Source organism: the organism of the source record quoted next, unplaced genomic scaffold (assembly GCF_019419815.1).
Source record: "Pyrus x bretschneideri cultivar Hongxiangsu unplaced genomic scaffold, Pyrus_bretschneideri_v1 Contig13, whole genome shotgun sequence".
NCBI classification, from domain to species: Eukaryota; Viridiplantae; Streptophyta; class Magnoliopsida; order Rosales; family Rosaceae; genus Pyrus; species Pyrus x bretschneideri.
Genome location: NW_025999424.1, coordinates 5,570,011 through 5,595,866, shown reverse-complemented (window position 1 = coordinate 5,595,866; position 25,856 = coordinate 5,570,011). Strand labels below are relative to the sequence as shown.

Sequence of the window (25,856 nt, the reverse complement as noted above, 5' to 3'; positions counted from 1 at the left end):
AAAGTAAAAACAATTTTTTTAAAAAAAATTCAGATTTTTTTTTGAATTTTTTACAATTTTTTTGAATTTTTATTCAATTAATTAATCTCTGCCGTTGGATATAAAAAAATTTGAATTTCAACACTCCAGATTGTGCCACGTGTCACGACGGTAACTTTTCTTAATTTTAAAACTATTTTTTCTTTTATTTTTTTATTTATAAAGCATATTAATATCCACCGTTGATCTCAGATCGAACGGTGGATATTAAATAAGACTTTTTTATTTTTTTTGACCGTTGAGATTGAACGGTCCAAATTAAATATCCGTTGAGATCGAACGGACCATGGGAAGCCATGTGGCTTCCCAACGGTAACTGAAAAAGTTAAATTTTATTTTTTTTTCTGATTTTGTGTCGGCGACGCGCCCCCACACGCGAGTGGGGTGCATGCGCCTGACACAAAAAAAATTAAATAATGCTTGACGCCAGGCTAACGTCAGCGCTGACGTCACATGGCCTCAGGCTCTCGGGCTGGCAATTCTCCACGAGCCCAGTGCTCGGGCCTGCACCTTCACTTGGGCTTGCCCACACTAGAGCTGGTCCACGGGGCCTCAAGCCCCTGTTCTATCCCCTGTCCCCCGAGCAAATGCCCACGCTGGGCTTGCTCTAAGGTGGAGTAGTGACTAGAGAAAGTGAGTTGGGTTTGGGCTGAAATGGGAACAACTAGTATAAGTGTGTCATGTGTGTGTAAAATGAAATGGGCCTACGGGCCAGGCATCCTGGGCTTTAAATGAGACGTGCCTATGAGCCGAGCCTGGGCTCAAACACCGTAGCCCAAGCCTAGCTCTCTATATAACAAGACGGCCCGGCCTATATCCCATAATGAATCAGGTTGGGCTTTTTTCCAATGGGCCAGGCAGGCCCATGGCCCACGTGCCAAATGAAGACCCTTAATTAGCAACATGATCGAAGCCACTTTCTACACAAAGTGGGAGAATCTTCTTCTTCGAAAAAAGAATGGTGTCAAAGAATAAGGGGACTTTGAAGCAATTAGAAGGACCACTTAGACTAATAATGTACTTGAGTTGTTGAGGCCCAACTGAGCTGGAAAGATCCTATTCCTGCCCACTCCCATGTTTATGAAATCATTACCAAGCGTTACGTATGCTGTGTGTTTGTAGTCTTTTAATATGATATCCTTTTAATTTGTTCAGAAAGAAGGAAATCACATATTTCTGGTCCTCCTCTTTTAGAGTATGACACATACAAGAGCAAATAATGAATTGAATTTCATCTTTAACAAAAATAAAACAATAAAATTTGGATTCTAATTGAAAATACTTCCAAATTATGGAAAACTCATCAGTTTGGTCTTCCCACTTAAACTCCAAAGTCACTGAATGTCGTCATCCTATTATTTGACATGGCATTAGTTACGTGCATTAATTATGTATATCGAAGTATAAACGCGCATCGAGCGATTTGGAAGTTGGAGGACTAAATTGATGTGTTTAACATAATTAAGAGAGAGAAACCCTTAAATCTAAAATTTCACTTGTCAATTATGTTGGTCCAAGCAATTAGCCATTGGGTCGATCAACTTATTATTATAAACACAGTGAGAAAAATAAAGGGAACGGAAGTAACTTTACACAAAAGCTGTTTGAACTTTGTGATTTTCCCAAGTGCAAAATGGCAGGTCAAAATTATGGTGCATGAAATATGGGAAAAAGATGAGATGCCTTTGAAAGAGCCACTGGGGAGGGGGCCGCATGGGAATATCAGCGGAGTTGCTGATTGCTGCATCGTTATCTTTAATGGCACCACCAGGAGAACATGTTCTAATGCTCTAAACATGATTAGCCTATTTTAATTATGGCCTCATGCGATTGATCCATTCTTTTAAAAACAAAAGAATAAAAAGAGAGATGAAAGGAAAAAAGAATCATGCGAAGATTTGAAAGAAAGTGCGGATTTGGTGCATGTCCATGTCGTATCCAAAGCTATAGTTCTTCCACCAACGGTTTGGGTATATTCTTCCTAGTTGTCAATTTTATGTTTGGACCAAGCTATCAATTTTTCTTTTCCAACCGATATTATTGCTTCAAATTATATTAAGGGGAGAGGTTGAACGTGAAGTACAATGGATTGAAGAGAAAATGTTATCTACTAAAGGAATCGATCAATAAGAATTATTTCGATAGCGAGAATGTGATAACTTATGTATATAACATATGAATTTTTTTTTTTTTGCCACTTAATACTACGGACTAGAAATATTCATCTTCATTTGTAAATGAGTCTTAGGTTCGATTCTTGCCTAAGACGAGTTTGAACCACATTATTACAAGATCATCCCCTTCCTTTAGTGTAAATAATATCGTTTGTAAAAAAATAAAAAAATAAAAAAATAAGAAAATAAAAACATAAGAATTTGTTTTTTCCTTTCATAGTAATATAACAGACCTAAAAATATGTAACAATTAAACGGCTAATATTTTAGATTAAGAAAAACTTATGAAAAATCTGCAAATTTTTTAATCACACATAGAAGTTAAGTGTATGAGTTAAACACGTACATTTTGTAAGATTTGTATCTTATTTATCTTAAACTTTACTATGATATTTGACTAGGTATTTTTAAATTGCTCTAACTTACATGAAAGACAATCGTACTCAGATGTAAGAGAGTATGCACACTAATCCGGTCAATTGGCATGATTCTTATGTGCTGGTATTTTCGAAATTTGTAGCTCTAGCATTCATTACGTGACAATGGAAATTAAAAAACAAAACTAGAGATTGAAATGGTGGAGCAATGGAGGACAGATGCAGGATTTGTTTATGTGGTTTGAAGTTTGAATATGCGAGTAAATTTTCTATGAGGCAACCATGGGAGGATGAAGAAAGATCCAAAAGTTGGAGAAGGAAAGGGGAGAGGGTAAGGAGGAAGGAGATATTCAGGAGAAGGAAAGGAAAAATAATTAATGATGGTGGAGAAGGAAAGAAATCGTAAAAAAAAAAAAAATCAAATTAATTACCATGTTGGACTAAAATATAGTGTCATGGAATATTTCTATATTTCTATATATATATATATATATATATGTACATGTATAAAATTGGTGACACCCAAAAATCAAATTAGCGTAAGATTCGACAAAGGAAAAAACATACAACTATGCTCTTATAATTCAATAATTTTATTTTGGCATAACCACTTTAATTAGGGTAATGTATCCCTCTTTCAATCCAAATTTGAATTCCCTCCCATTGTTTGAATTAAATTACGACGTTAGTTAGACAAAAAATGATATTAGATTAGGATATTACTTAAAAAAGAAATATATGGTCCAATAATTTGTATGAAATCGATATATATAGTCCATATGTTGCCCACAATAAGTTTTTAAACTTTGATCCACATCTGCCAACTGACAGCCAACAACGACAGAAGAGAACAGAGTGGAGTGAGCAAAAGTAACCACCGCCAGTTCCGACAATCCAAAAAGTCCAGAAAGAAAGGTCGCATTCATCCACATTTGGCATTCGCACCCCATAAAGGCCTCCCACAAACACTACTTGCCACCAAAGTCTCAATCTTTCAGCTTTCTCCTTCAATCCGCGTAAAAACAAAATTTCTCTTTTCACTGTTTTCCCCACCATCTCTGGCGAAACCCACTTGCTAGCGACGAGAAGTGATTTCCGGCGAGTTGGTCGAGAATGGCTGTGGAGGCTGAGAAATCTGGGCCTGACGGGAAGCTTTGGAGTCTATTCAAAATGCCGTTTTGGCAGTCTGGGAACGCTTCTTCGTCGTCGTCCTCGACCTTGTCTTCAATGCATCACAATGTTCACCACCAGCTGGGTCAGATTCACGAGTCTGCGGCGGAGCGGATGGCTCTTCATTCCGCCAGTACTGTGTCGTACGTGACCAAGTCTTTGCTTCCGGCTAGGAGAAGGCTGCATCTTGATCCTCCGAATAAGCTCTTTTTTCCATGTAAGCCCCTTTACTTGCATCTTTCTAGTTATCTTTGTTGTTATGTAATAATTGTGATCTGGGTTTTTCTGGTTTCTAAGAATTTCAATGGAAAAAGTTGACCTTTGTTTCTTTTGGGTTGTCTAATTGGTTGCGTGAAATGTCGTGCTTTTAAGCTTAGACTCTGTTTTTCAATGACAAATGTTTAACTGGGTCTCCAACATTTAGTACATAAAACATAATGCCACATTTTTTGTTCTTTGATTTGCTTAAGTTGCATGATTTGTTAGTTTCATGAGTTAAACTGTGAAAGTCTTGGGGACCGTTTGGTGATGCTTGGATGAGAAGCATTTATGCTTATAAGTACTTTTGCTAGAATTGTTTTTACATGAAACCCGTCAAAGCACTTTAATTTTTTCTGCCAAACGTAGCCATAAGCTGTTTTTGGTTGTTAGAAAGCGGTTTTAACCATTCTACAAGCAGACCCCAAACAAGCCCTTATAGTAGTTCCAAATGTTGTTTCTTTTTGCTGATCTGGACGGTTCTAAGTGGTGTCTGTACATCTGATATGCTCTGTTCTTTGATAGTTTGTTTTTAAGTATCCACTTGTGTAGTTTTGTTCCACTTGGGATTTCTTATAAGCTTTTCACTCAGAAATATTTGCTAATCATTATAAAAGTGTAATGTTGGCTGAGTTCCTTCGCTGGTAGATGATTCAAGGTAGATATATTTGGCCTCACATTGTGATTGTTTCGTCTGAAGATGAACCCGGTAAACAGGTCAGGAGTGCAATTGGGATAAAAAACACAAGCAAGTCTCTTGTAGCTTTCAAGGTATGGATTGATCCTCTAAGTTCCCCTGTTATGTATTTTACCTCTAACATTATCGAAACTAGTCATAGCTAATTGGACAAACTGACTGTTCGACTAGATTTACGACCAAATTTGGTTAGCATAGTTTTGAAAATTGTATAGCATGGGATGACAGTATCAGGAGTTTTCCTATTACAAATTTGATACGGCTATCTAACTGCTTACGTGTTGGTTGCTTTAGTTCCAAACAACTGCACCAAAGAGTTGTTACATGCGTCCTCCTGGGGGTATACTTGCTCCTGGTGAAAGTCTTATTGCAACTGGTAATTCATTTTTCATGATCTTCCATTATTTCAGGTTATATTTCACATCCATATATTTGCAATGAATAACATACTAGCTAGTCATATTTTAGCACGTTCATTGTTGAAAATTGTAATATTAAATCTTGACAGTTTTCAAGTTTGTGGAACCTCCGGAGAACGATGAGAAACCAGCTGTAGACCAGAAGAGCAGGGTGAAGTTCAAGATCATGAGCTTAAAAGTGAAGGGAGATATGGACTATGTACCAGAACTGGTATAGTTGCAGGCATTTCGTATATAACTTTTACCATATTCATTTACGTTGTTTTTCCACAGTAACATTTTTACTTTCCCTCAAGATAATATCAGTAAATATTGTGAGTAGACTTTGAGATATCAAATTTGAGGTTGTTTTCTCCAGTGTGTGAAAATTGGGAATATTCTTGCAATTGTGAAAGCACATGCTGTCTATAACCTTCTGCGCCATATGTTAATAAGTGAAAATTCAGATGTCACATACTACATTAGCAAACATTTGTCATAATTTCTAATTAAGGCTTCCTTATAATTTGTTCAGACCATATATCTTTCTTCTGCAACAGGTTTGATCTTGCTATATATCCGATTTATGAACTGAAATCTGCTGTATATTTTTTACTTTATGACAAGATAGAAACCAGTGTGCATCATAATTCAAAGATATTAAACATCAACTGTAACATTTGTTTATGTAGTTTGATGAGCAGAGGGACGAAGTCGTGGTTGAGCAGGTTTTGCGTGTTGTTTTCCTTGACCCTGAGCGCCCTACCCCTGTAAGTAGATGGACCAATTTGCCATTTCTTGCACAATACATACTTTTTTGGTTGTCTTAGCTTTAGCCTCAGTAACAAGCCCTTTCACTTTCAAATTTGTTTTTTAAGGCAATGGAAAAACTTAAGCGGCAATTGGCCGAAGCTGAAGCTGCCCTTGAAACACGAAAGAAACCTCCAGAAGAAGCAGGCCCCCGGATTGTTGGGGAAGGACTTGTCATAGATGAATGGGTGAGGCACTCAACTTGTTTTTGTTTCTTTTGGTAGAGTGACGGTGTTGTGTTTGTTTAGACCATTCTTCTTGTGCACATTCTTACTTACGGTATGTGTGGTTTCGTTTGTAGAAAGAGCGCAGGGAAAGATACCTAGCGCAGCAGCAGGTTGAAGGGGCTGATTCAGTGTAGAGTTGTGTTTGTTTAGGGCATTTCTTTCTAATTGGAAGCATGTTTCAAGAGAAAAATTATAATAAAGTACTGTTTCGTTCGGGTCCCCATCTCTACCTTATAACCTGTAGATAGTATAAATGAATGTTTTAAATTTGACAGAAATATAATCTCTGTTCTGGCTGGTTGTTTTGCTTCATTTTTTGTCTTGAGACGTGCAGCATGAACACCTCTCGATACGGCGAATTTACGGTTTCCTTGCTGAATTTCCAAAAACTATGTGCAATTATTTGTTCCATGTTGACATACACTTTAAGCATCATGATATATGTGTATGTAATGATCTGAAATGATCTTGATTCAGATTACTAATGACTTCATGGAAGTTGTGGCTCTAAACACATACAACTATACTTTTGCTATTGTTCAGACTTCAGAGTTGACAGCTTGAAAGAGAGCAATACTGAGGCTGCTCTCCATTTCCTTATTATATGGAATTAGTGGAAAGTGGATTGAGATCTGAGTTTAATTCTTATTTTTTGGTCCACTAACCATAAAACAAACATATTAATACCAAACTTATCCATCAAAGACCATTTCTTGGTATCCCTTTTATTTTCATGGAGTATCTTGCTCATGATCTTTGAGATTCTAGTTTACAATTTTTTAGTCCCACACAAAGAGAATAAAAAACTCAGGCTTAAAGAATAAAGAAATACAAATAGATAAAACTTACTTTTTGCAAATATTCAGTAGGAAATTGAACTTTTCCACTAAGGAGACACTAAATACAATACAAATAGATAGAACTTTTTACAAATAACTTTTGAACTTTTTTCATTAATAAGGGACACTAACGGTACATTTAGAAATACTTTTAAAATGATTGAAAGCGTTTTGAGAGAAAATATTTTTGAATTTCAAAAACACTTGAAGTGTTTCCTAAAAAAAAAGTCAGTTACGTGTTTCTTTTACGATACACTTCAAATGTTTTTTCAAAATTCACCTGATTTCAAAAACATTTTATTAAAACACATCCAAAAAATTCTTAAATCGTTTGTAGTCCCCTTTAGCATAAAAAGTTCCAAGTTTAATTGAAGATTTGTAAAAAGTTATATCAAAGTGTTTATCGGAAGAAGAGGTGTGCAGTAACTTGAGCTAGACAGATGGCAAAGTTATCCTCTAATATAAAAGATTATATATATGATGTGGAGAATAAGAGGAGATCTTATATTTTAAACGAATCTTAACAATGAATTGGTATGTAAGCCAATGACAATGATAGGTAACTGCCTCTAATTAGTATAAATTAATCCCCAACTAAGTATATATTATCGGTATCACAATGTTCTTTAACAATGGAATACCTGTCTGTAATTACAAATAATTAAAAAGTTATCATTATCCAAAGTTCCAAACTCCTTAATTCCTTTTTGGAAGATCTTATGTATGTTCAATCTCAAATTTATTATCCGAACTACATATTAATAGAACTTTATTTGTCAACTAAAGAAGTGTGAAAAGACTATTTAATTTTTAATCACAACAAAAAAGTTAAGGGCAGTAACGTAATTTCATAAAACAAAATTTTATTATTATTTATTTTAGCATCACCTACAAGTGATTTTAACGTTTATAATTTTAAAAAATAAATAAATAAACCAACCTCTCTCATTCTTTCTTTGCTTTCACATTCTCTCTCAGTCTCTTTCTCTCTCCTTGAATTTTAAAAATTAAAAAAAAAAAAAAACATTTTATGCACACTTTGTGTGTGAGCATATACTAGTATAATATTGATAAAGCTTAAGTGATAGCAAATGAAACCCACAAAGAATCAAAAATCAATTAACCATCTTCATTAGTGGATTATACAAAGAACAATAATCTCCAGTAGTGCAAAATCTATCAAAAAAAGGAATGGATACATCTAAAACATTTGGTTTCCAATACCAGCAGCAGCACAGTTGGGTTTCTTTTCATTCTCTCTTTGTTGACAAAGTCCAAAAGCGAATATTGTAAAAGCACTTTTGGAACTGTAGATATAATAGATATCTCTACAATGGGGACCAGTTCTTGTTGTTCAATTTCCACCAGCTTCCCCACTCTGATAATGACTAGAGAGGATATAGTAAACACAATTATTATTCTCAAAACTGATGCCTGATGGGTGGTGGACCTCCTTAGTGAAATGGAAGTCCCACTCTATATAATGTGACCCATCTGCAGTAATGATAAAAATAAACAGAATGTAAATGGTGGGAAGCAAGTTGTAATTTGATCCCCATCCATTGTATGTGACAGCCATGATGAATCTTCTCATCCTAAACTCAATCCTAAGATCATCTTCAACCCTGATCTATAACCTATTTTCCCCCTTTTATTCCTCCCCTTCCCCCAAATCCAACCCAACACAAGCTTAAAATTCGACCTAAAACCTATAACCTAAAATAAAGCCAAATTTAACCCAGGATTAGTGGGGCTGGCCCACCTTATATGTATATTTTATTTAGTTTGATATTTATAAATTCATTAAATCCAATGGTTAAGATTTAATTTGATGAAATTCAACGGTAAAAACAAAAATTTAACGGTTCAAATTTAAATCTAACGGCTAAAGTAATTAAAAAAAAAAACTTTTATGTGTTTCGTATTTTTTTCATAGTGTTTAACGAGTTTCATGATGTCGGTTAATGATTTTTTAGTATTTTTCAGAATCTAAATATTTTTAGGTTAAAATGTTCATAAAATTAAATTAGGATAGTCCATAGATTTTTTTTTCTTTTAAAAAAAGTCACTTTAAGAAAAAAATTTAGCCAAAATTCATTCTCTAATAATTTGGGGCTAAAATTTTAAGCCAGAAAAATTGTTTCTGGGTTAAAACCTAAATTTTCTGAGCTAAAAATTTTAGGTTTTAGTCCAAGGGTTGAAGATGGTCTAAGAATATCTAACAACTGAAAATAAGTGATATTCGAAGACATAATCGAATATAAAACTGTTGTAATGTTTACAACTCGAACTACAATCCATTTGTATTTCACGATTTATCCTAATGTGTGGGCTAGGAAATGCCTACAATCGTAAGCCACCTTTCCTCTTCCTCTCCACATTCAAAAAGGTCATTTCTCTATTAACTTGGCAATTTCACTCAGTTAGTATCTCTATATCTTCATTATCACCACATACATATATAGGGTTATTGCCAACCATTCTATATTTAAGTACACAATCCCAATCTCTCTAACAATGTATCTACAATTATTTCATATAGATTCATACTATACCATGTCAACTAGTTAAACTTAACCCGATCAGAAAAATATCTCTTTTGATCACCTCTCAATAGAGGTGAGAATTCAAACTTGAAGACAGTTTTCAATTGTAATAGAGATTACAACTAGCCAATACCTAATTAGTTATACGGTAAAACCTCTATATTGTCATAAAGTTGTGACCAAACAAATTTTCCAACTCCAAAGAGGTTATTTTTTAATAGATGTGTGATTGAAAAAAATACTATTGACCTAGAAACATTTTGAGAGGTTAGAAGGGGAAGGAGATATTCTTGAGGATGCAATATGGATATATAAAAGTTTCATGTCCCTGTAAACATGCTTCAGAAGTTAGAAATTATTTTTCTTTAGCAAGAAAGTTCATGTTAACGAAATATTATGTATTCGTAAATTCGAAATGTGACATTAACTCTAAAAACTAAAATATTCTCCTAAACAGTATAAATATGAATATACAATCCTTTCAAGCAAGTTTTCTTTGCATAAACATGATTGATGATACCGTACAACCGTAACCAAATTTTCCCAAAATTTGTATCCGTAAATATATCGGCATGATACAATACAACTCATACGAGGTCCAGACAAAATTTTCTCGACACAAATGAAATGAAAATTTGAAGAAAAAACAAAGTTCTGTTACAAAAATGAAAGTTTAATGTCGTCGGTCGAGTTTCAACAGAAAAGGGAAAAAGAAGTGACCGTCGGATGATCAACCGACTGATATCAGACACCGTTCGTTCGCGCTGCATGAAATCTCACCCGTCCAAAAAGCTCAAAGATCAGAATACTAAAAACAAAAGCAAAAAATTATTCATTTTAAAAGCTTCAAAACCCGAGGATTATAGAGACGACAGACCCCATGTCAAAGCACGTGATGGCCATGCATGCCCCCATGAGCATGACGACCCAATGGCGCCAAAATGCACAAAAGGACCACTGGCACCTGCCTGCTCACGTGTCCCTCTCCCCCCGTAACCTCATCCGCTCTCCGATCACATCGGAAAGACGAAACTACCCCTGTGGTTATATAGGATAACTGGGGGAAGAGGACAAGGGGCGAGCCCCATGCTGAAAGAGGACGTGAGGGTAGCAGGGGATGATGAAACGATGTTGTACGTACACGTGTTTGCACTGGCTGGATGCACGAGCGATGAGTCATGAGATTGAAGGGGAAAGTTCGGATAAGCACGACACCTGTTTGCCCTCATTGGCTGCCTTCTAGCAACTACAAAGATTCTTTTTCTCTTCATTTCTTCTTCTAGGGTTCATCATTGCATATCGCGATCGATCTCATCCAGCTTGTTAGAAAAGTCTGATAAGGAACAGTGTATGGTCCAAACAATGTTGTTATTAAATCAAAAGATAATGAATAGTATAATCTAATGATTGTTACGCGTTATGAGTGGTGTCCCGAATTCAAATGTTTATCTCCAGATGTAACTTGTAGCAAAAAAATTTTAATACATAAAAGTAGAAATTTTTCTTTGAGTACTCAATCTAGTATTTAATTATCAACTTTTAAAAAGATAATTAGCTTTATCTTTCATATTTTCTTAACAATAATGCTTATGTCTCTCCACGGGAATTTACTTGTTCTATCACTCATGATTAATGAACTATTACAATCCAAATATTATCATCGGAATCATTTTTTTTTTTTCATCATCTACAGATCATATATATTTGAAAAACAATTATTCAATTTAGAAATCGTTTAGTTATCCAGATATGTTAAACTAGTCAACTGTTTGGTAACTATTAGTATCTTCATGATAAATGATCCATTTATTTTATGCATATAAATAGCTTAAAGATCTCTAATTTAAATATAATTATTTCATATATAATGGTAAAGAAAAGAAACAATTATGATTATGGTATTTGGATTGTAAAGGTTTGTTAATCCTAAGTGAAAATGTACAAGTAAGTCCCTTGGTGAGGAGCACAAGACCTGACAAATATCATAGTCGTACAAATTTTATAATCAGAATTGTTCCATTTCTTAATTTTTATTTGTAAATCACCTATAGAAAATTATATTTCAATTGGATATTAATTAAGCATCCAAATTTACATAACAAAAAGACATATAGGTACAAAGTATCATTTTCATAATGAACTATCTATTTATATGATACGTTTATATGAATAAATATTCTCCAATTTAAATGATTTTAGTACGTGTGATCTTTAATAAAACTTAATAAATTGAATGATTTTGATCAAGCACATCATTCGTAAATGAAAGAATATGTACATCCTTCTCATAGACGGGATGCAATTATTGTCGTTTATACAATTTCCACTTGCGTTTCAAAAGCACACCAATCTTCTAATCACCATGCTTCGTGTCTGTGATAGTAACTCAATTATTTGTACTACTCACAATCGTCTATAACCCACACGTAATTGACTTGACTCGCAGAATATTGTTATGATTAAGTATGAACAGTTTTGATTATGAAGTTTGTTTAATAAAGCTACATGTAAAACATAAGTACTATTCATTTTGAAAAGATAATGTTTGTGTTCTTCCGAGGGGGTGATGACCTACTTATCCCCCATTTATAATTAACGTATATTTACCGGATCAACTTTATAATTGGATGTTAATTTTCAATATCACTATTTAAAAATTATATTTGTCAATGATCAGTCACTTAAGAGAACATGTAGCAATTCATATACATCAACAAATATATGACTCATCATGAGTACATTATTTGTTATCCAAACTATTGATCAATTGATATGCACGAATGATTAAATTATCTTCGAACTAAATAATTTTTTATAGATATAATTTTAAAATAATAATTAAGAATATAACAATTCCAATTACAAAGTTTATACGTTACCGAAACACACCTCAGAATCAACAATAAATAATCTCCTAAACCGAATGAACATAATTAACATCAATTTGCAAAAATAAAAAAGAATATTAACATCACATCACAAATCAAAATCGGCGAGAAACTGAGGATAAAATGACAATGTGAAGTTTGGACACAATCAATTATTAAATTTTGGGAATCATTGATACCTCCAAAGCAAAAGAGAAAACGCCAAAACAAATGGGCCACCACGCCTAACTAAAGTCACCACTTATCTCCCAAAACCACTTCCCACTCACCCATAGACCACCGGTTTCACGAAACGCGGTATCACTTCCCACCTTTGCCTATAAGTAACCGCCTTTGTCTCCTCAGTACAACACTTAAACCAACCTCTCAAAAACACACATCAACAAACAAAACGATCATCTCACCTTCAATTTTCAAGTTAAGAGATCTTTGTACGATGAATCAACTGAGTCGAGTGTGGATGGCGGCGAGCGTGGCGGTGGTGCAAGGCCCTGTCGACCATGGACATAAGTGGAAATCCGGCCTAAAATCCTTTCAGCTAAACCGGGGGCGATCATCTTTCGCTGGCGGCGACGCATCATCGGATCTCCGACCGTTATCCGGCGCAGTTGGGTCGGATTTCTCCGGAGTGTTGGGGAATTGCGAGGAGAGACGGAACCACGCGGACGAGTCTATCCAAAAAGTCATGTACTTGAACTGTTGGGGTCAGGGCTAAGGCAGCCGGAGATTGGAAATTTTCCGGCGGAAAAAAGTTAAGAGAGTTGATCGGGACTCGGGAGTTACTCCGTTGACGAGCGTCATGGAAACAGATAGTTGAAACGGACAACTCAATTATTGAGTTAACTCGGATGGAATCATTTATGTAAATTGTACAAAGATTGTGGAGATAAAATGAAAACCATCAATAAGAGAACGGCTTCGGTATTTCAATTTATTGTGTTTATTATTTACTACAAAGAAAGTAAAATTAGGAATTGAATTAGTTTAAATACGCCACTCCATTGGATATATGGGAAAATAAATTGACTATTTTAACCATATGGTAATGAATTATTTTATAAATTATTCTAATTCGAATGAACTCGTACGTTTCTGATAGTATAGTGTTTGGCATTTTTAATTTTTTGAGCTTGATCTCCGTTTCTAATGGACTAGTACACATTCATTGGAGTACGCATATGTTTCTGTTTAACCTAAACTATGTATAGCTAGGATGCTATCACATAAAAGATGGAGATGATGAATATTATGTTAATTTTATTTAACCGAGTCACAGACTGAAGTTTAATCATGCAAAATTGATGGTGATCACTCATGCAACTTTATCAGTGTACCCAAGTTATATAATTTACTTTCTTATTTTTTTAGGCATACTATCAAATAAACTATGAGAAATACCAAAAAAATGTAAGACCGCTGGTAATTGTCTCATGCAACATTGATCCACAAAATTATACCATGGCCTGCAATGAGCCCTTTTTCAAATAAACTTTTGTGTTCTTTGTTTAAATATCCACTTCTCTTTTGAATATTTACCAAGCCTTATGTAATTGTTTTGATATATGTAATTCATGTGAGCTACCATGTTGGCTTGTGAAAGCGTTCTTCGTAGGTCTTAGATTCTGAGGCAGTCATCAACAGGTTACTTTGTGGGTACATGAGCTGCTTTGTGCACGAATTATTGTCCGGTTAAGCAAAAGAGAGGAATGATTGTGTTTAGTTTATGAGATCCTTCATGTATGAATCTCTAAGGGAAAAAGAAAAACTATGGGAAAAAAAAACCTTAGCAGCTATCACAGGGAAACGAAGACCATTCATTATACAAGTCATATGTAAATGTGTCAGTTCTTCGATGTGAAATTCTTGTATAATTTAAAAATTATTACCTCATTAAGCTTTATACAACCTAATTTAGTTACAAACTAGGTATCAAAATCGAGTGACATAATTGACTCGATCTAGGTATGTGAGTGTATGAAAACTGTTTACAATTAGATTACCAAACTAAAAGATCTGTAGAAGTATATTTAAAAAAAAAATAGTAAATTTCATGTAGTTTCTACTAATCAATTAAACTCTAAGAAATCTACAAAAGTCTGTCGCACTCTCTCCCGCTTGGTGGACGAAATCTTCTCTCCTTTTTTTTAGAATTCTTTCTCTATCACATAATTTTTTTTTGTTGCAAAAGTCTAAATAAATCTGAATACAATACATCGCTAAACTGACATTTAGGCAGATTCCCTGTGATCGGTCTCAGCCACTTTTGCAATATCTTCTGTTGGCTACAGAATCACCATCATCGTCGAAGTAATTGTAAATTTTGTTCAATTCATGGGCTAAGAGTTCTGAAAATGTAAAGTAAAACTAAGAACTCAAACTAAAAGATTGAACGTCAATTTTAATCCCGTTTTGTGCAAAGAAATGATAAAAAACAAAGCACAATAGAAAAATACCAAACATACAAAAATTAGCTTTACAAGGGAAAATCCTCAAAGAAGAAAAACCCTTGCGCAAGATTGCCAGCAATAATCAACTAGGGAAAAGATGAAGACTTTCCAAGAATAAGACCCAGGTACACAACCAAGAGAGCCTTGTTAGGGTCGCACACATCGGATTTGAACAAAGTGCAAAACGGCTTCCTTTGCTCACTCAAATGCAATATGCATATTTTGCGTTACAAAAGATGTCCTCCCTTGAGTGTGAAGGACCAATGAAATAGGTGACCTTACACACTTTTCCAGGACTAGAAAGTCCTTCCTCCTCAAGTAATCTTCACGTCCAATCCCTTTATTTTATCCAGCAATCACTTGATGAGATTGTCATCATCTTTCGACTAACCAATTACTTTAGTTTAAAGAAAGGTTTGAAATTGGCACGATAAAAATGAACAGTGTTTCAATTCGAATTTCAAATTAATGGTGCCTTAGATTTTCTAATAGTTTAGTATGTTAGGTCGTGTTTTGGGGGGGTTTCCGATTTTATAGAGAGATGGATAGGGAGATAGAGATAGAGAGAGGAGAAAGCATGGCTGTGTGCATTTTTTGGGGTTAATTGATGGGTTAGTGCGCAGGGTTAGTGAGGAGAGAGTGACAGAGGGGTGTATGGCAAGGTATGGGTTTTCAGTTTTTCCCTCTGATTCAAGGAGGCAGATTGTCTGCCCTCCTGTTTGGGTGTTTTTTCCATCTCTTTTTATTTTGTACGGTCACGGTTAAGTTAGATTAACATTTTATATTGATTTTTTTATAGAAATATTAAGATAAAAAATAATAAGAATATAAAATATTGACATGACTTAAGCGTGACTATATAAATAAAAGGGATGGGAATATCACCCAAACATAAGGGCAGACAATCTGCCTCCCTGATTCAATAGGTTATGCACTGTTTGAAAATAATTGTTTATTGTTTTGTTTTCCGTTTGCTTAACCATCATTCGAATTTTTGGGTTTCACTGTGCTTCTTCAAAATTTTCTGGTGTTTGCTTCTCATTCCTCTGTTGGTTGATTTTTTTTCCCATTTCTTGGTTCCTTATGTATTCCTTAGTTCTGTCTAATTTTTGGCTGTGGGATGATGCTTGCAGGTGAACTATATGCACAGTTTTTTGGGACGAGTTAGGAAGATCCACCTGAAAACTGCATACAAGATAGAGAACTGGTATGCTGTTTTGTCTTTCTGTTGGATTTTGATGTTTATGTTCTGCTACTAAGAGGATTTTATAGTGTTCTAAATCTATTTTGTGGTTTATTGAACTGAAATTTTGATATGTGCTGATATGAATTGGATATGTTGAATTAGAGATGTGCTACTTTGAATTGTATAATTTGACAAATGACAAACCATGGAATATTGACTGTTTTTTTTTTGCCCCAAATTCAACAAAGTCCGAGTCACCGAGCTTCAGCGCATCATTCACGACCTCCGAGCGGAAACGCTTCTCCCAAGCCCTCCAGGTTTCCATCTTTCTTTCTTACCTTGCAATTTGTGTTATCCCCTGTTTGGTTGCTCAGAAAATGAAAGCAAATTGAAAGAAGCATCAAAGTAATTAAATTTTAGTTAAAGAAAGTGAGTGAAAGAGGGAATTAGGATTTTTGTTAGTTAATGTGTTTGTTTGTATCATAAGTAATTGGAAATTCCCCTGCTTTCGTAATAATGTGTTATAGGTTGCAGGTTTCAGAGTGGATGAATCAGAAGGGGATATGCATATTTTCGCCGGTTGAGCATGCCGTGCAGCTGGATTTGATTGGGAAGGAAGAATTTTGCACCAATTGCTGTGAAATAAAGCCAGTTTGAGTCTGTGGGTCGACATTGTTGCATCATGGAGCATGTGATTGCTGGGAAGTTTAAGCTGGGGAGGAAGATTGGGAGTGGGTCTTTCGGAGAAGTCTATTTAGGTTTGGTAATCAGTGCTTGATATCCTTTTTTCCTTAGAAAATTATTCGTTGTGTTAATTTAATGTGTTTTGTAATGAAATTGCTCTTCTGGTGTTAGGTGTAAATGTACACAGTGGGGAGGAGGTGGCTGTTAAGCTGGTATGTGATCGATCCTCAAATCATAGTGTTCATTCATAACATATTCACCATTTGAATTGGGTTGGTTTGTGGGTGCGGATTTTCAAGATAAAAGATTTATGTGGACCAGTTTATCTTTTTTTTTCTTTGGAAAAATAAAATTTGAATGTCGTTGAATTGTATTACTCATCAAGTTTCAGGGCATTTTGCGTTTGAAGGATTTGAAACTGCTGTAAGCTAAATGGGTGTGAAACAAGATGGTGGCACTATTGACACTGTGCCTGCAATGGAACAGGTACACCTGAAAATCAACTGATATTATTTTATTAGGGAAATCAACTGGTTTATATTTTTTGTAGCAGTCCCACAAGATCTGCTTGCAGTCATGATTCTACTCAACCTCATTGAAAATATGTTTTTTAGATGTTTTGTTAGGTGGAGATTTTCGAGTTTTGATATTTTGGTATTTTAGTTATGATAGCTCTGGATTAAGCTCTCACCTTTTTTACATTGCACTGTTTAACTCACCAACGTGAGAGCCGAACTTTAGGCTCTTATGTGCACATAATTTTCTTAAAAAGGGAATGAGAAAAAAAAATGGGCAGTACCTTAATTTGCTGGAGAAGATTTCTGATGAGTTAGATAAGAGAGTGAAGAAGTTTCTTAAGAGGAGCAGAAGCAAATTTGGAGGTATGGCCTAGAAACCTTGAGCTTTCATGAAACTTATACATGTTTATTTGTCACTGCATCTTGGATGTTGTGTTTTCAGGGCTTGAAAGATAAGAAATTGAAGGGTCAACTTGCTGTTAGAGAAGAATTGTATGGAAAATCTGCACAAGCTGCTGCCAAGGCTGAGAAGGTGATTTGTTTTCCTTAATGTGATATGTTGGTCTGTTCAAACTTTAACGGAAGGGAAAAGAATCTTACATAGAGTCATGCTTAAGCAGTAGACTGGATTTTGTACTCTCTTTTCCAGTCGTGTATTGTTGTATTACATTTTTCTCTGATTTACTGGATTTAGTTTATACAAGCGATCTTCTACATGAAATCTTACTTCTCCTGTTCTTTTAGTCCATGTAATACTGATAACAATTGAAAAGTTGACGTTTTCAGTCATTTGTCTTAATTAATCAATGACTTAGTTTTTTACCGTAATAAAATTTTTAATTATAGTTTTTGTGCCCTGATTTCATATTAGGCGCCTTATCTTCATATGAAACCACCATTTTCAATTTTTTGGTAATGTTAGCAGGTGCTTCTCGAATTCTCTCTCTCTCTCTCTCTCTCTCTCTCTCTCTCATTTACCATCTTATGATTCATAGCGGTTGCGGATTATAGCAGCACTGTGTTTTGATTTGTAAACAAACTGTATAATTTAATCTTTGTCTTGGGTTATAGTATAACGTTTAATGATTGAATTTGTAAGATGGTTTATGTAAGATGGTTTAGTAATTTTTTCAGAAACTTACTATTCATGCCAGATGCCCATTCTGTCTTCTACTTTTCTACTTCCCTTTTTTGTGTTCTTCCATGTAGTAGACTGATTACTTGAAACTATGATATTGATGACACATTATGATCTACAATTGGATGTTTCTGATAGGATGCATATCCATATATAGCAAGCAAAATTTGGCTTCATTGGATCTTAGGTATTACGTCGTTTTAGTTACTTTGTGCGGAAACTCATCATCTGTATTCTATGTGATTCCGTTTTGTGCAAACAGTTAAAGCTGCCATGCTTGGTGTGATAATCGATTACTTGAAGTTAAGGCTCCAAGTAAAGGTAGAGTTGTTTCAACTATAATTTATGTTTTCTTTTTCACTTGAATGATAGAATTCCTAATTACTCAATCCTGTCATCTATGTCTATTGTATTACATTCAATTATTTGCTGAAACCTTTCTGTTCTTAATATGGTCATTAATTTTAAACGATTGTTATTCCATACAAGCTTTCTTTCCTTTGATGTTAACATTTTCTGATAAAATGGTAGAAATCCACTTGCCTTTGACAAATAATTGTCATCATTTTAGCAGTACAATGCACATCCACATAATTGAGCATAGTAAAGAAAAAATTGAATACTTCTTAATATAGACAATTTTTTTCAATACTCCCAGACCTTCTTGCATTGTACAAAAGGTTCGGAATTTCTTTTTAAATGTGTCAATACATTATTATTATTTTTTCTTTTGTGCTTTGGCAATGTGACTTATCTTGCCAAAAGATGTATGTGGGTTTTAAGGGTTCAGGGATCCCCTTTTCACAAGATTACTGGATTGGTCCTTACCTCCATGTGTTGTTGAGTCTATTGAGATCTGGTATGCATGAGAACTTTAAGTAATCATTGCCATAAAAGGTAGAAGTGATAGACTCACACTAGGAATCAGTTATCTCATTAGGAACTTTATTTTTATCGAAGATCAACTTTGATACCTGTAGGTGTATATAGGTTAAAACTCCGCCTGTGTAAGTTTATCTTACATTGCCTGTCCCAAGCCCGGATAAAGGAGGAGGGGGAGGGCATCAGGTAGCCGACAGCCGACACTCCTATCTTACGTCGAATTCTTAGGATGTAACTCATACCAACTCACATGCACCGGATCCCATCCAAACTCCAACGTTAAGCAAGTTTGGGCAAGAGTAGTACTAGGATGGGTGACCTCTTGGGAAGTCCTCGTGTTGCATCTAGCCGACCCCACTTGGTGGGAAAAGGCTTTGAAGAAGTAGAAGAAGAGGTGTATATAGGTTAAATCGATTGTTAAGATGGCAATTTAATCACTTTTCAATGTTTGATATCTCCATCTCCCTATTTTGGATTTTTACTTACTTGAAATGAATAGATTATGGGCGTTTCGTTTAGCCAAATGAGCAGTGGATAGTGCTAACTCATTTTTTTTTACATTCACAGCAATATGGGCACTTTTCTTGGTAATACAGTGCTTAGCTTAAAATTAGAATGTGATTTAGTTGTATTGAATTTGTTCGATTAACCATTGGTCCATTTATAGTTCATTTAATCTTTTGAATTAGTAAGCTACTGTGTTGTGTCCTTTAGAGTTCTTATTATGCTTTTGATATGGAAAACATCATCTATCGGATTTGAACAAAGTGCAAAACGGCTTCCTTTGCTCACTCAAATGCAATATGGATATTTTGTGTTACAAAAGATGTCCTCCCTTGAGTGTGAAGGACCTATGAAATAGGTGACCTTACACACTTTTCTTGGACTAGAAAGTCCTTCCTCCTCAAGTAATTTTCACGTCCAATCCCTTTATTTTATCCAGCAATCATTTGATGAGATTGTCATCATCTTTCGACTAACCAATTACTTTAGTCTAAAGAAAGGTTTGAAATTGGCACGGTAAAAATAAACAGTGTTTCAATTCGAATTTCAGATTAATGGTGCCTTAGATTTTCTAATAGTTTAGTATGTTAGGTCGTGTTTTGGGGGGTTTCCGATTTTATAGAGAGATGGATAGGGAGATAGAGATAGACAGAGAGAGGAGAAAGCATGGCTGTGTGCATTTTTTGGGGTTAATTAATGGGTTAGTGCGCAGGGTTAGTGAGGAGGGAGTGACAGAGCGGTGTATGGCAAGGTAAGGTATGGGTTTTCAGTTTTTCCCTCTGATTCAAGGAGGCAGATTGTCTGCCCTCCTGATGGGTGTTTTTCTTATCTCTTTTTATTTTGTGCGGTTACTGTTAAGTTAGGTTAACATTTTATATTGATTTTTTATAAAAATATTAAGATAAAAAATAATAAGAATATAAAATATTGACATAACTTAAGCGTGACTATACAAATAAAAGGAGATGTGAAGATCATCCAAACATAAGGGCAGACAATCTGTCTCCCTGATTCAATAGGTTATGCACTGTTTGAAAGTAATTGTTTATTATTTTCTTTTCCGTTTGCTTTCTTAGAACCATCATTCGAATTTTTGGGTTTCACTGTGCTCATTTCTGTGCTTCTTCAAAATTTTCTGGTGTTTGCTTCTCATTCCTCTGTTGGTTGATTTTTTTTCCCATTTCTTGGTTCCTTATGTATTCCTTGGTTCTTTCTAATTTTTGGCTGTGGGATGATGCTTGCAGGTGAACTATATACACGGTTTTTTGGGACGAGTTAGGAAGATCCACCTGAAAACTGCATACAAGATAGAGAACTGGTATGCTGCTTTGTCTTTCTGTTGGATTTTGATGTTTATGTTCTGCTACTAAGAGGATTTTATAGTGTTCTAAATCTATTTTGTGGTTTATTGAACTGAAATTTTTATATGTGCTGATATGAATTGGATATGTTGAATTAGAGATGTGCTACTTTGAATTGTATAAGTTGACAAATGACAAACCATGGAATATTGACTGTTTTTTTTTTGCCCCAAATTCAACAGAGTTCGAGTCAGCGAGCTTCAGCGCATCATTCACGACCTCCGAAAGCGGAAACGCTTCTCCCAAGCCCTCCAGGTTTCCATCTTTCTTTCTTACCTAGCAATTTGTGTTATCCCCTGTTTGGTTGCTCAGAAAATGAAAGCAAATTGAAAGAAGCATCAAAGTAATTAAATTTTAGTTAAAGAAAGTGAGTGAAAGAGGGAATTAGGATTTTTGTTAGTTAATGTGTTTGTTTGTATCATAAGTAATTGGAAATTCCCCTGCTTTCGTAATAATGTGTTATAGGTTGCAGGTTTCAGAGTGGATGAATCAGAAGGGGATATGCATATTTTCGCCGGTTGAGCATGCCGTGCAGCTGGATTTGATTGGGAAGGAAGAATTTTGCACCAATTGCTGTGAAATAAAGCCAGTTTGAGTCTGTGGGTCGACATTGTTGCATCATGGAGCATGTGATTGCTGGGAAGTTTAAGCTGGGGAGGAAGATTGGGAGTGGGTCTTTCGGAGAACTCTATTTAGGTTTGGTAATCAGTGCTTGATATCCTTTTTTCCTTAGAAAATTATTCATTGTGTTAATTTAATGTGTTTTGTAATGAAATTGCTCTTCTGGTGTTAGGTGTAAATGTACACAGTGGGGAGGAGATGGCTGTTAAGCTGGTATGTGATCGATCCTCAAATCGTAGTGTTCATTTATAACAAATTCACCATTTGAATTGGGTTGGTTTGTGGGTGCGGATTTTCAAGCTAAAAGATTTATGTGGACCAGTTTATCTTTTTTTTCTTTGGAAAAATAAAATTTGAATGTCGTTGAATTGTATTACTCATCAAGTTTCAGGGCATTTTGCGTTTGAAGGATTTGAAACTGCTGTAAGCTAAATGGGTGTGAAACAAGATGGTGGCACTATTGACACTGTGCCTGCAATGGAACAGGTACGCCTGAAAATCAACTGATTATATTTTATTACGGAAATCAACTGGTTTATATTTTTTGTAGCAGTCCCACAAGATCTGCTTGCAGTCATGATTCTACTCAACCTCATTGAAAATATGTTTTTTAGATGTTTTGTTAGGTGGAGATTTTCGAGTTTTGATATTTTGGTATTTTAGTTATGATAGCTCTGGATTAAGCTCTCACCTTTTGTACATTGCACTGTTTAACTCACCAACGTGAGAGCCGAACTTTAGGCTCTTATGTGCACATAATTTTCTTAAAAAGGGAATGAGAAAAAAAAGTGGGCAGTACCTTAATGTGCTGGAGAAGATTTCTGATGAGTTAGATAAGAGAGTGAAGAAGTTTCTTAGAGGAGCAGAAGCAAATTTGGAGGTATGGCCTAGAAACTTTGAGTTTTCATGAAACTTATACATGTTTATTTGTCACTGCATCTTGGATTTTGTGTTTTCAGGGCTTGAAAGATAAGAAATTGAAGGGTCAACTTGCTGTTAGAGAAGAATTGTATGGAAAATCTGCACAAGCTGCTGCCAAGGCTGAGAAGGTGATTTGTTTTCCTTAATGTGATATGTTGGTCTGTTCAAACTTTAACGGAAGGGAAAAGAATCTTACATAGAGTCATGCTTAAGCAGTAGACTGGATTTTGTACTCTCTTTTCCAGTCGTGTACTGTTGTATTACATTTTTCTCTGATTTACTGGATTTAGTTTATACAAGCGATCTTCTACATGAATTAGTTTTTACTGATAACAATTGAAAAGTTGACGTTTTCAGTCATTTGTCTTAATTAATCAATGAATTAGTTTTTTACTGTAATAAAATTTTTAATTATAGTTTTTGTGCCCTGATTTCATATTAGGCGCCTTATCTTCATATGAAACCACCATTTTCAATTTTTTGGTAATGTTAGCAGGTGCTTCTCGAATTCTCTATCTCTCTCTCTCTCTCTCTCTCATTTACCATCTTATGATTCATAGCGGCTGCGGATTATAGCAGCACTTTGTTTTGATTTGTAAACAAACTGTATAATTTAATCTTTGTCTTGGGTTATATTATAACGTTTAATGATTGAATTTGTAAGATGGTTTAGCAATTTTTTCAGAAACTTACTATTCATGCCAGATGCCCATTATGTGTTCTACTTTTCTACTTCCCTTTTTTGTGTTTTTCCTCCATGTAGTAGACTGATTACTTGAAACTATGATATTGATAACACATTATGATCTACAAGTGGATGTTTCTGATAGGATACATATCCATATATAGCAAGCAAAATTTGGCTTCATTGGATCTTAGGTATCACGTCGTTTTAGTTACTTTGTGCGGAAACTCATCATCTGTATTCTATGTGATTCCGTTTTGTGCAAACAGTTAAAGCTGCCATGCTTGGTGCGATAATGGATTACTTGAAGTTAAGGCTCCAAGTAAAGGTAGAGTTGTTTCAACTATAATGTATGTTTTCTTTTTCACTTGAATGATAGAATTCCTAATTACTCAATCCTGTCATCTATGTCTATTGTATTACATTCAATTATTTGCTGAAACTTTTCTGTTCTTAATATGGTCATTAATTTTAAACGATTGTTATTCCATACAAGCTTTCTTTCCTTTGATATTAACATTTTCTGATAAAATGTTAGAAATCCACTTGCATTTGACAAATAATTGTCATCATTATAGCAGTACAATGCACATCCACATAATTGAGCATAGTAAAGAAAAAATTGAATACTTCTTAATATAGACATTTTTTTTCAATACTCCCAGACCTTCTTGCATTGTACAAAGGGTTTGGAATTTCTTTTTAAATGTGTCAATACATTATTATTATTTTTTCTTTTGTGCTTTGGCAATATGACTTATCTTGCCAAAAGATGTATGTGGATTTTGAGGGTTCAGGGATCCCCTTTTCTCAAGATTACTGGATTGGTCCTTACCTCCATGTGTTGTTGAGTCTATTGAGATCTGGTATGCATGAGAACTTTAAGTAGTCATTACCATAAAAGGTAGAAGTGATAGATTCACACCAGGAATCAGTTATCTCATCAGGAGCTTTATTTTTATCTAAGATCAACTTTGATACCTGTAGGTGTATATAGGTTAAAACTCCGCCTGTGTAAGTTTATCTTACATTGCCGGTCCCAAGCCCGGATAAAGGAGGAAGGGGAGGGTGTCAGGTAGCCGACAGCCGGCACTCCTATCTTATGTCGAATCCTTAGGATGTAACTCATACCAACTCACATGCACCGGATCCCATCCAAACTCCAACATTAAGTGAGTTTGGGCAAGAGTAGTACTAGGATGGGTGATCTCTTGGAAAGTCCTCGTGTTGCATCTAGCCGACCCCACTTGGTGGGAAAAGGCTTTGAAGAAGTAGAAGAAGAGGTGTATATAGGTTAAATTGATTGTTAAGATGGCAATTTAATCACTTTTCAATGTTTAATATCTCCATCTCCCTGTTTTGGATTTTTACTTACTTGAAATGAATAGATTCTAGGCGTTTCGTTTAGCAAAATGAGCAGTGGATAGTGCTAACTCATTTTTATTTTACATTCACAGCAATATGGGCACTTTTCTTGGTAATACAGTGCTTAGCTTAAAATTAGAATGTGATTCAGTTGTATTGAATTTGTTCAATTAACCATTGGCCCATTTATAGTTCATTTAATCTTTTGAATTAGTAAGCTACTTTGTTGTGTCCTTTAGAGTTCTTATTATGCTTTTGATATGGAAAACATCATCTATATGTTCTATTTATCGCTTGATATAAGAATCAAAGTAGACTTGGCATCCCTTTTGTGGCCTTTTTTGTGTTAGCAGATGCCCTCAGATAGGCAAAAACATATTGACTACAAAGTGCAATGAATGCTATAGGTTACTAAGTTTAGCCATATGCCTTCATTGTGGCATTGCCCTTTCTGCGACAAGTAAGCATTATAATTTCACTTTGTGGAATGATATTAAGTTGACTTATGGAATAATATAGGGTTGTGTCATGCATGAAAACTATGAATCCATTTCATCATGCATTTTTAGTTAAACTACTATGTTTTTGTTCAATTGACTGCAACTCATGCCGTAGTTTGCTTCACAAACCTCTATGGTTAGCTTCCATACAGTATGTTACAAGTTTGAGGATATCTCTACATCTTAATTTCTGCTCTCTCTGGTTGCTTCAAGTTTGTAATTTTACGTGCTACACTGCCACTTGATTTGATTATAAAAATGTAAAACAAAATCTGTCCATGATTTACAAATTTGTATTCAATTTTTGATGTTTTTCCAGTGTAAGGCATATGTTGCACAAGCATGTAAATGGTACAAATTATTTGGTTTTGGACAGTAAGCTTTGAGTTTCACAATCCTTGCAAGGGGATTGTGACTCAGGTGAACAAATTTACCATAGGAGAAGTTATGCATGCATTCTTTTGGCAATTCTTTCCCAGAACCTGTAGTGATCTTGATATGAGTCCAACTCTGCCAGCAGAAGCGCGACGTTCATGAACTATTTTCTTTCAATTGCTCCTTAAACATAAGAGGGCATACTAGCATAAACTCTTTGGCACAAGGTAGCATAAATTGCTTATC

At 35.0% G+C, this 25,856-nt stretch overlaps 1 protein-coding gene, 1 long non-coding RNA gene and 2 pseudogenes across 10 annotated transcripts; all 4 read left to right on the top strand.

Annotated features, from left to right (window-relative positions):
- Positions 1 to 3,389: 3,389 nt before the first annotated feature.
- Positions 3,390 to 6,462, top strand: LOC103942110 (vesicle-associated protein 4-2). The gene is made up of 7 exons (XM_009352321.3): positions 3,390 to 3,977; positions 4,719 to 4,789; positions 5,010 to 5,091; positions 5,224 to 5,345; positions 5,806 to 5,883; positions 5,992 to 6,111; positions 6,225 to 6,462. Exons 1-7 carry the CDS (start codon positions 3,704 to 3,706, stop codon positions 6,282 to 6,284), a joined length of 807 nt encoding a protein of 268 aa, XP_009350596.2. The 5' UTR covers positions 3,390 to 3,703; the 3' UTR covers positions 6,285 to 6,462.
- A 9,042-nt stretch (positions 6,463 to 15,504) lies between these two features.
- On the top strand, positions 15,505 to 18,673 carry LOC125474890. Of its 9 annotated transcripts, none has more exons than XR_007256295.1 (9): positions 15,770 to 15,897; positions 16,004 to 16,077; positions 16,305 to 16,373; positions 16,591 to 16,814; positions 16,912 to 16,952; positions 17,132 to 17,226; positions 17,513 to 17,621; positions 17,701 to 17,790; positions 18,659 to 18,673. It is a non-coding gene; the product is annotated as an uncharacterized LOC125474890 (long non-coding RNA). The 9 variants fall into 9 exon arrangements; XR_007256291.1 differs by lacking the exon at positions 18,659 to 18,673 and adding an exon at positions 18,130 to 18,306; XR_007256294.1 differs by lacking the exons at positions 15,770 to 15,897; positions 17,513 to 17,621; positions 17,701 to 17,790; positions 18,659 to 18,673 and adding exons at positions 15,505 to 15,532; positions 17,294 to 17,439 and having other exon boundaries at positions 17,126 to 17,226.
- Positions 18,674 to 19,505: 832 nt separating this feature from the next.
- On the top strand, positions 19,506 to 19,625 carry LOC125475061 (annotated as a pseudogene).
- A 4,861-nt stretch (positions 19,626 to 24,486) lies between these two features.
- LOC125475064 lies at positions 24,487 to 24,606 on the top strand (annotated as a pseudogene).
- The last annotated feature ends 1,250 nt before the right edge of the window (positions 24,607 to 25,856 follow it).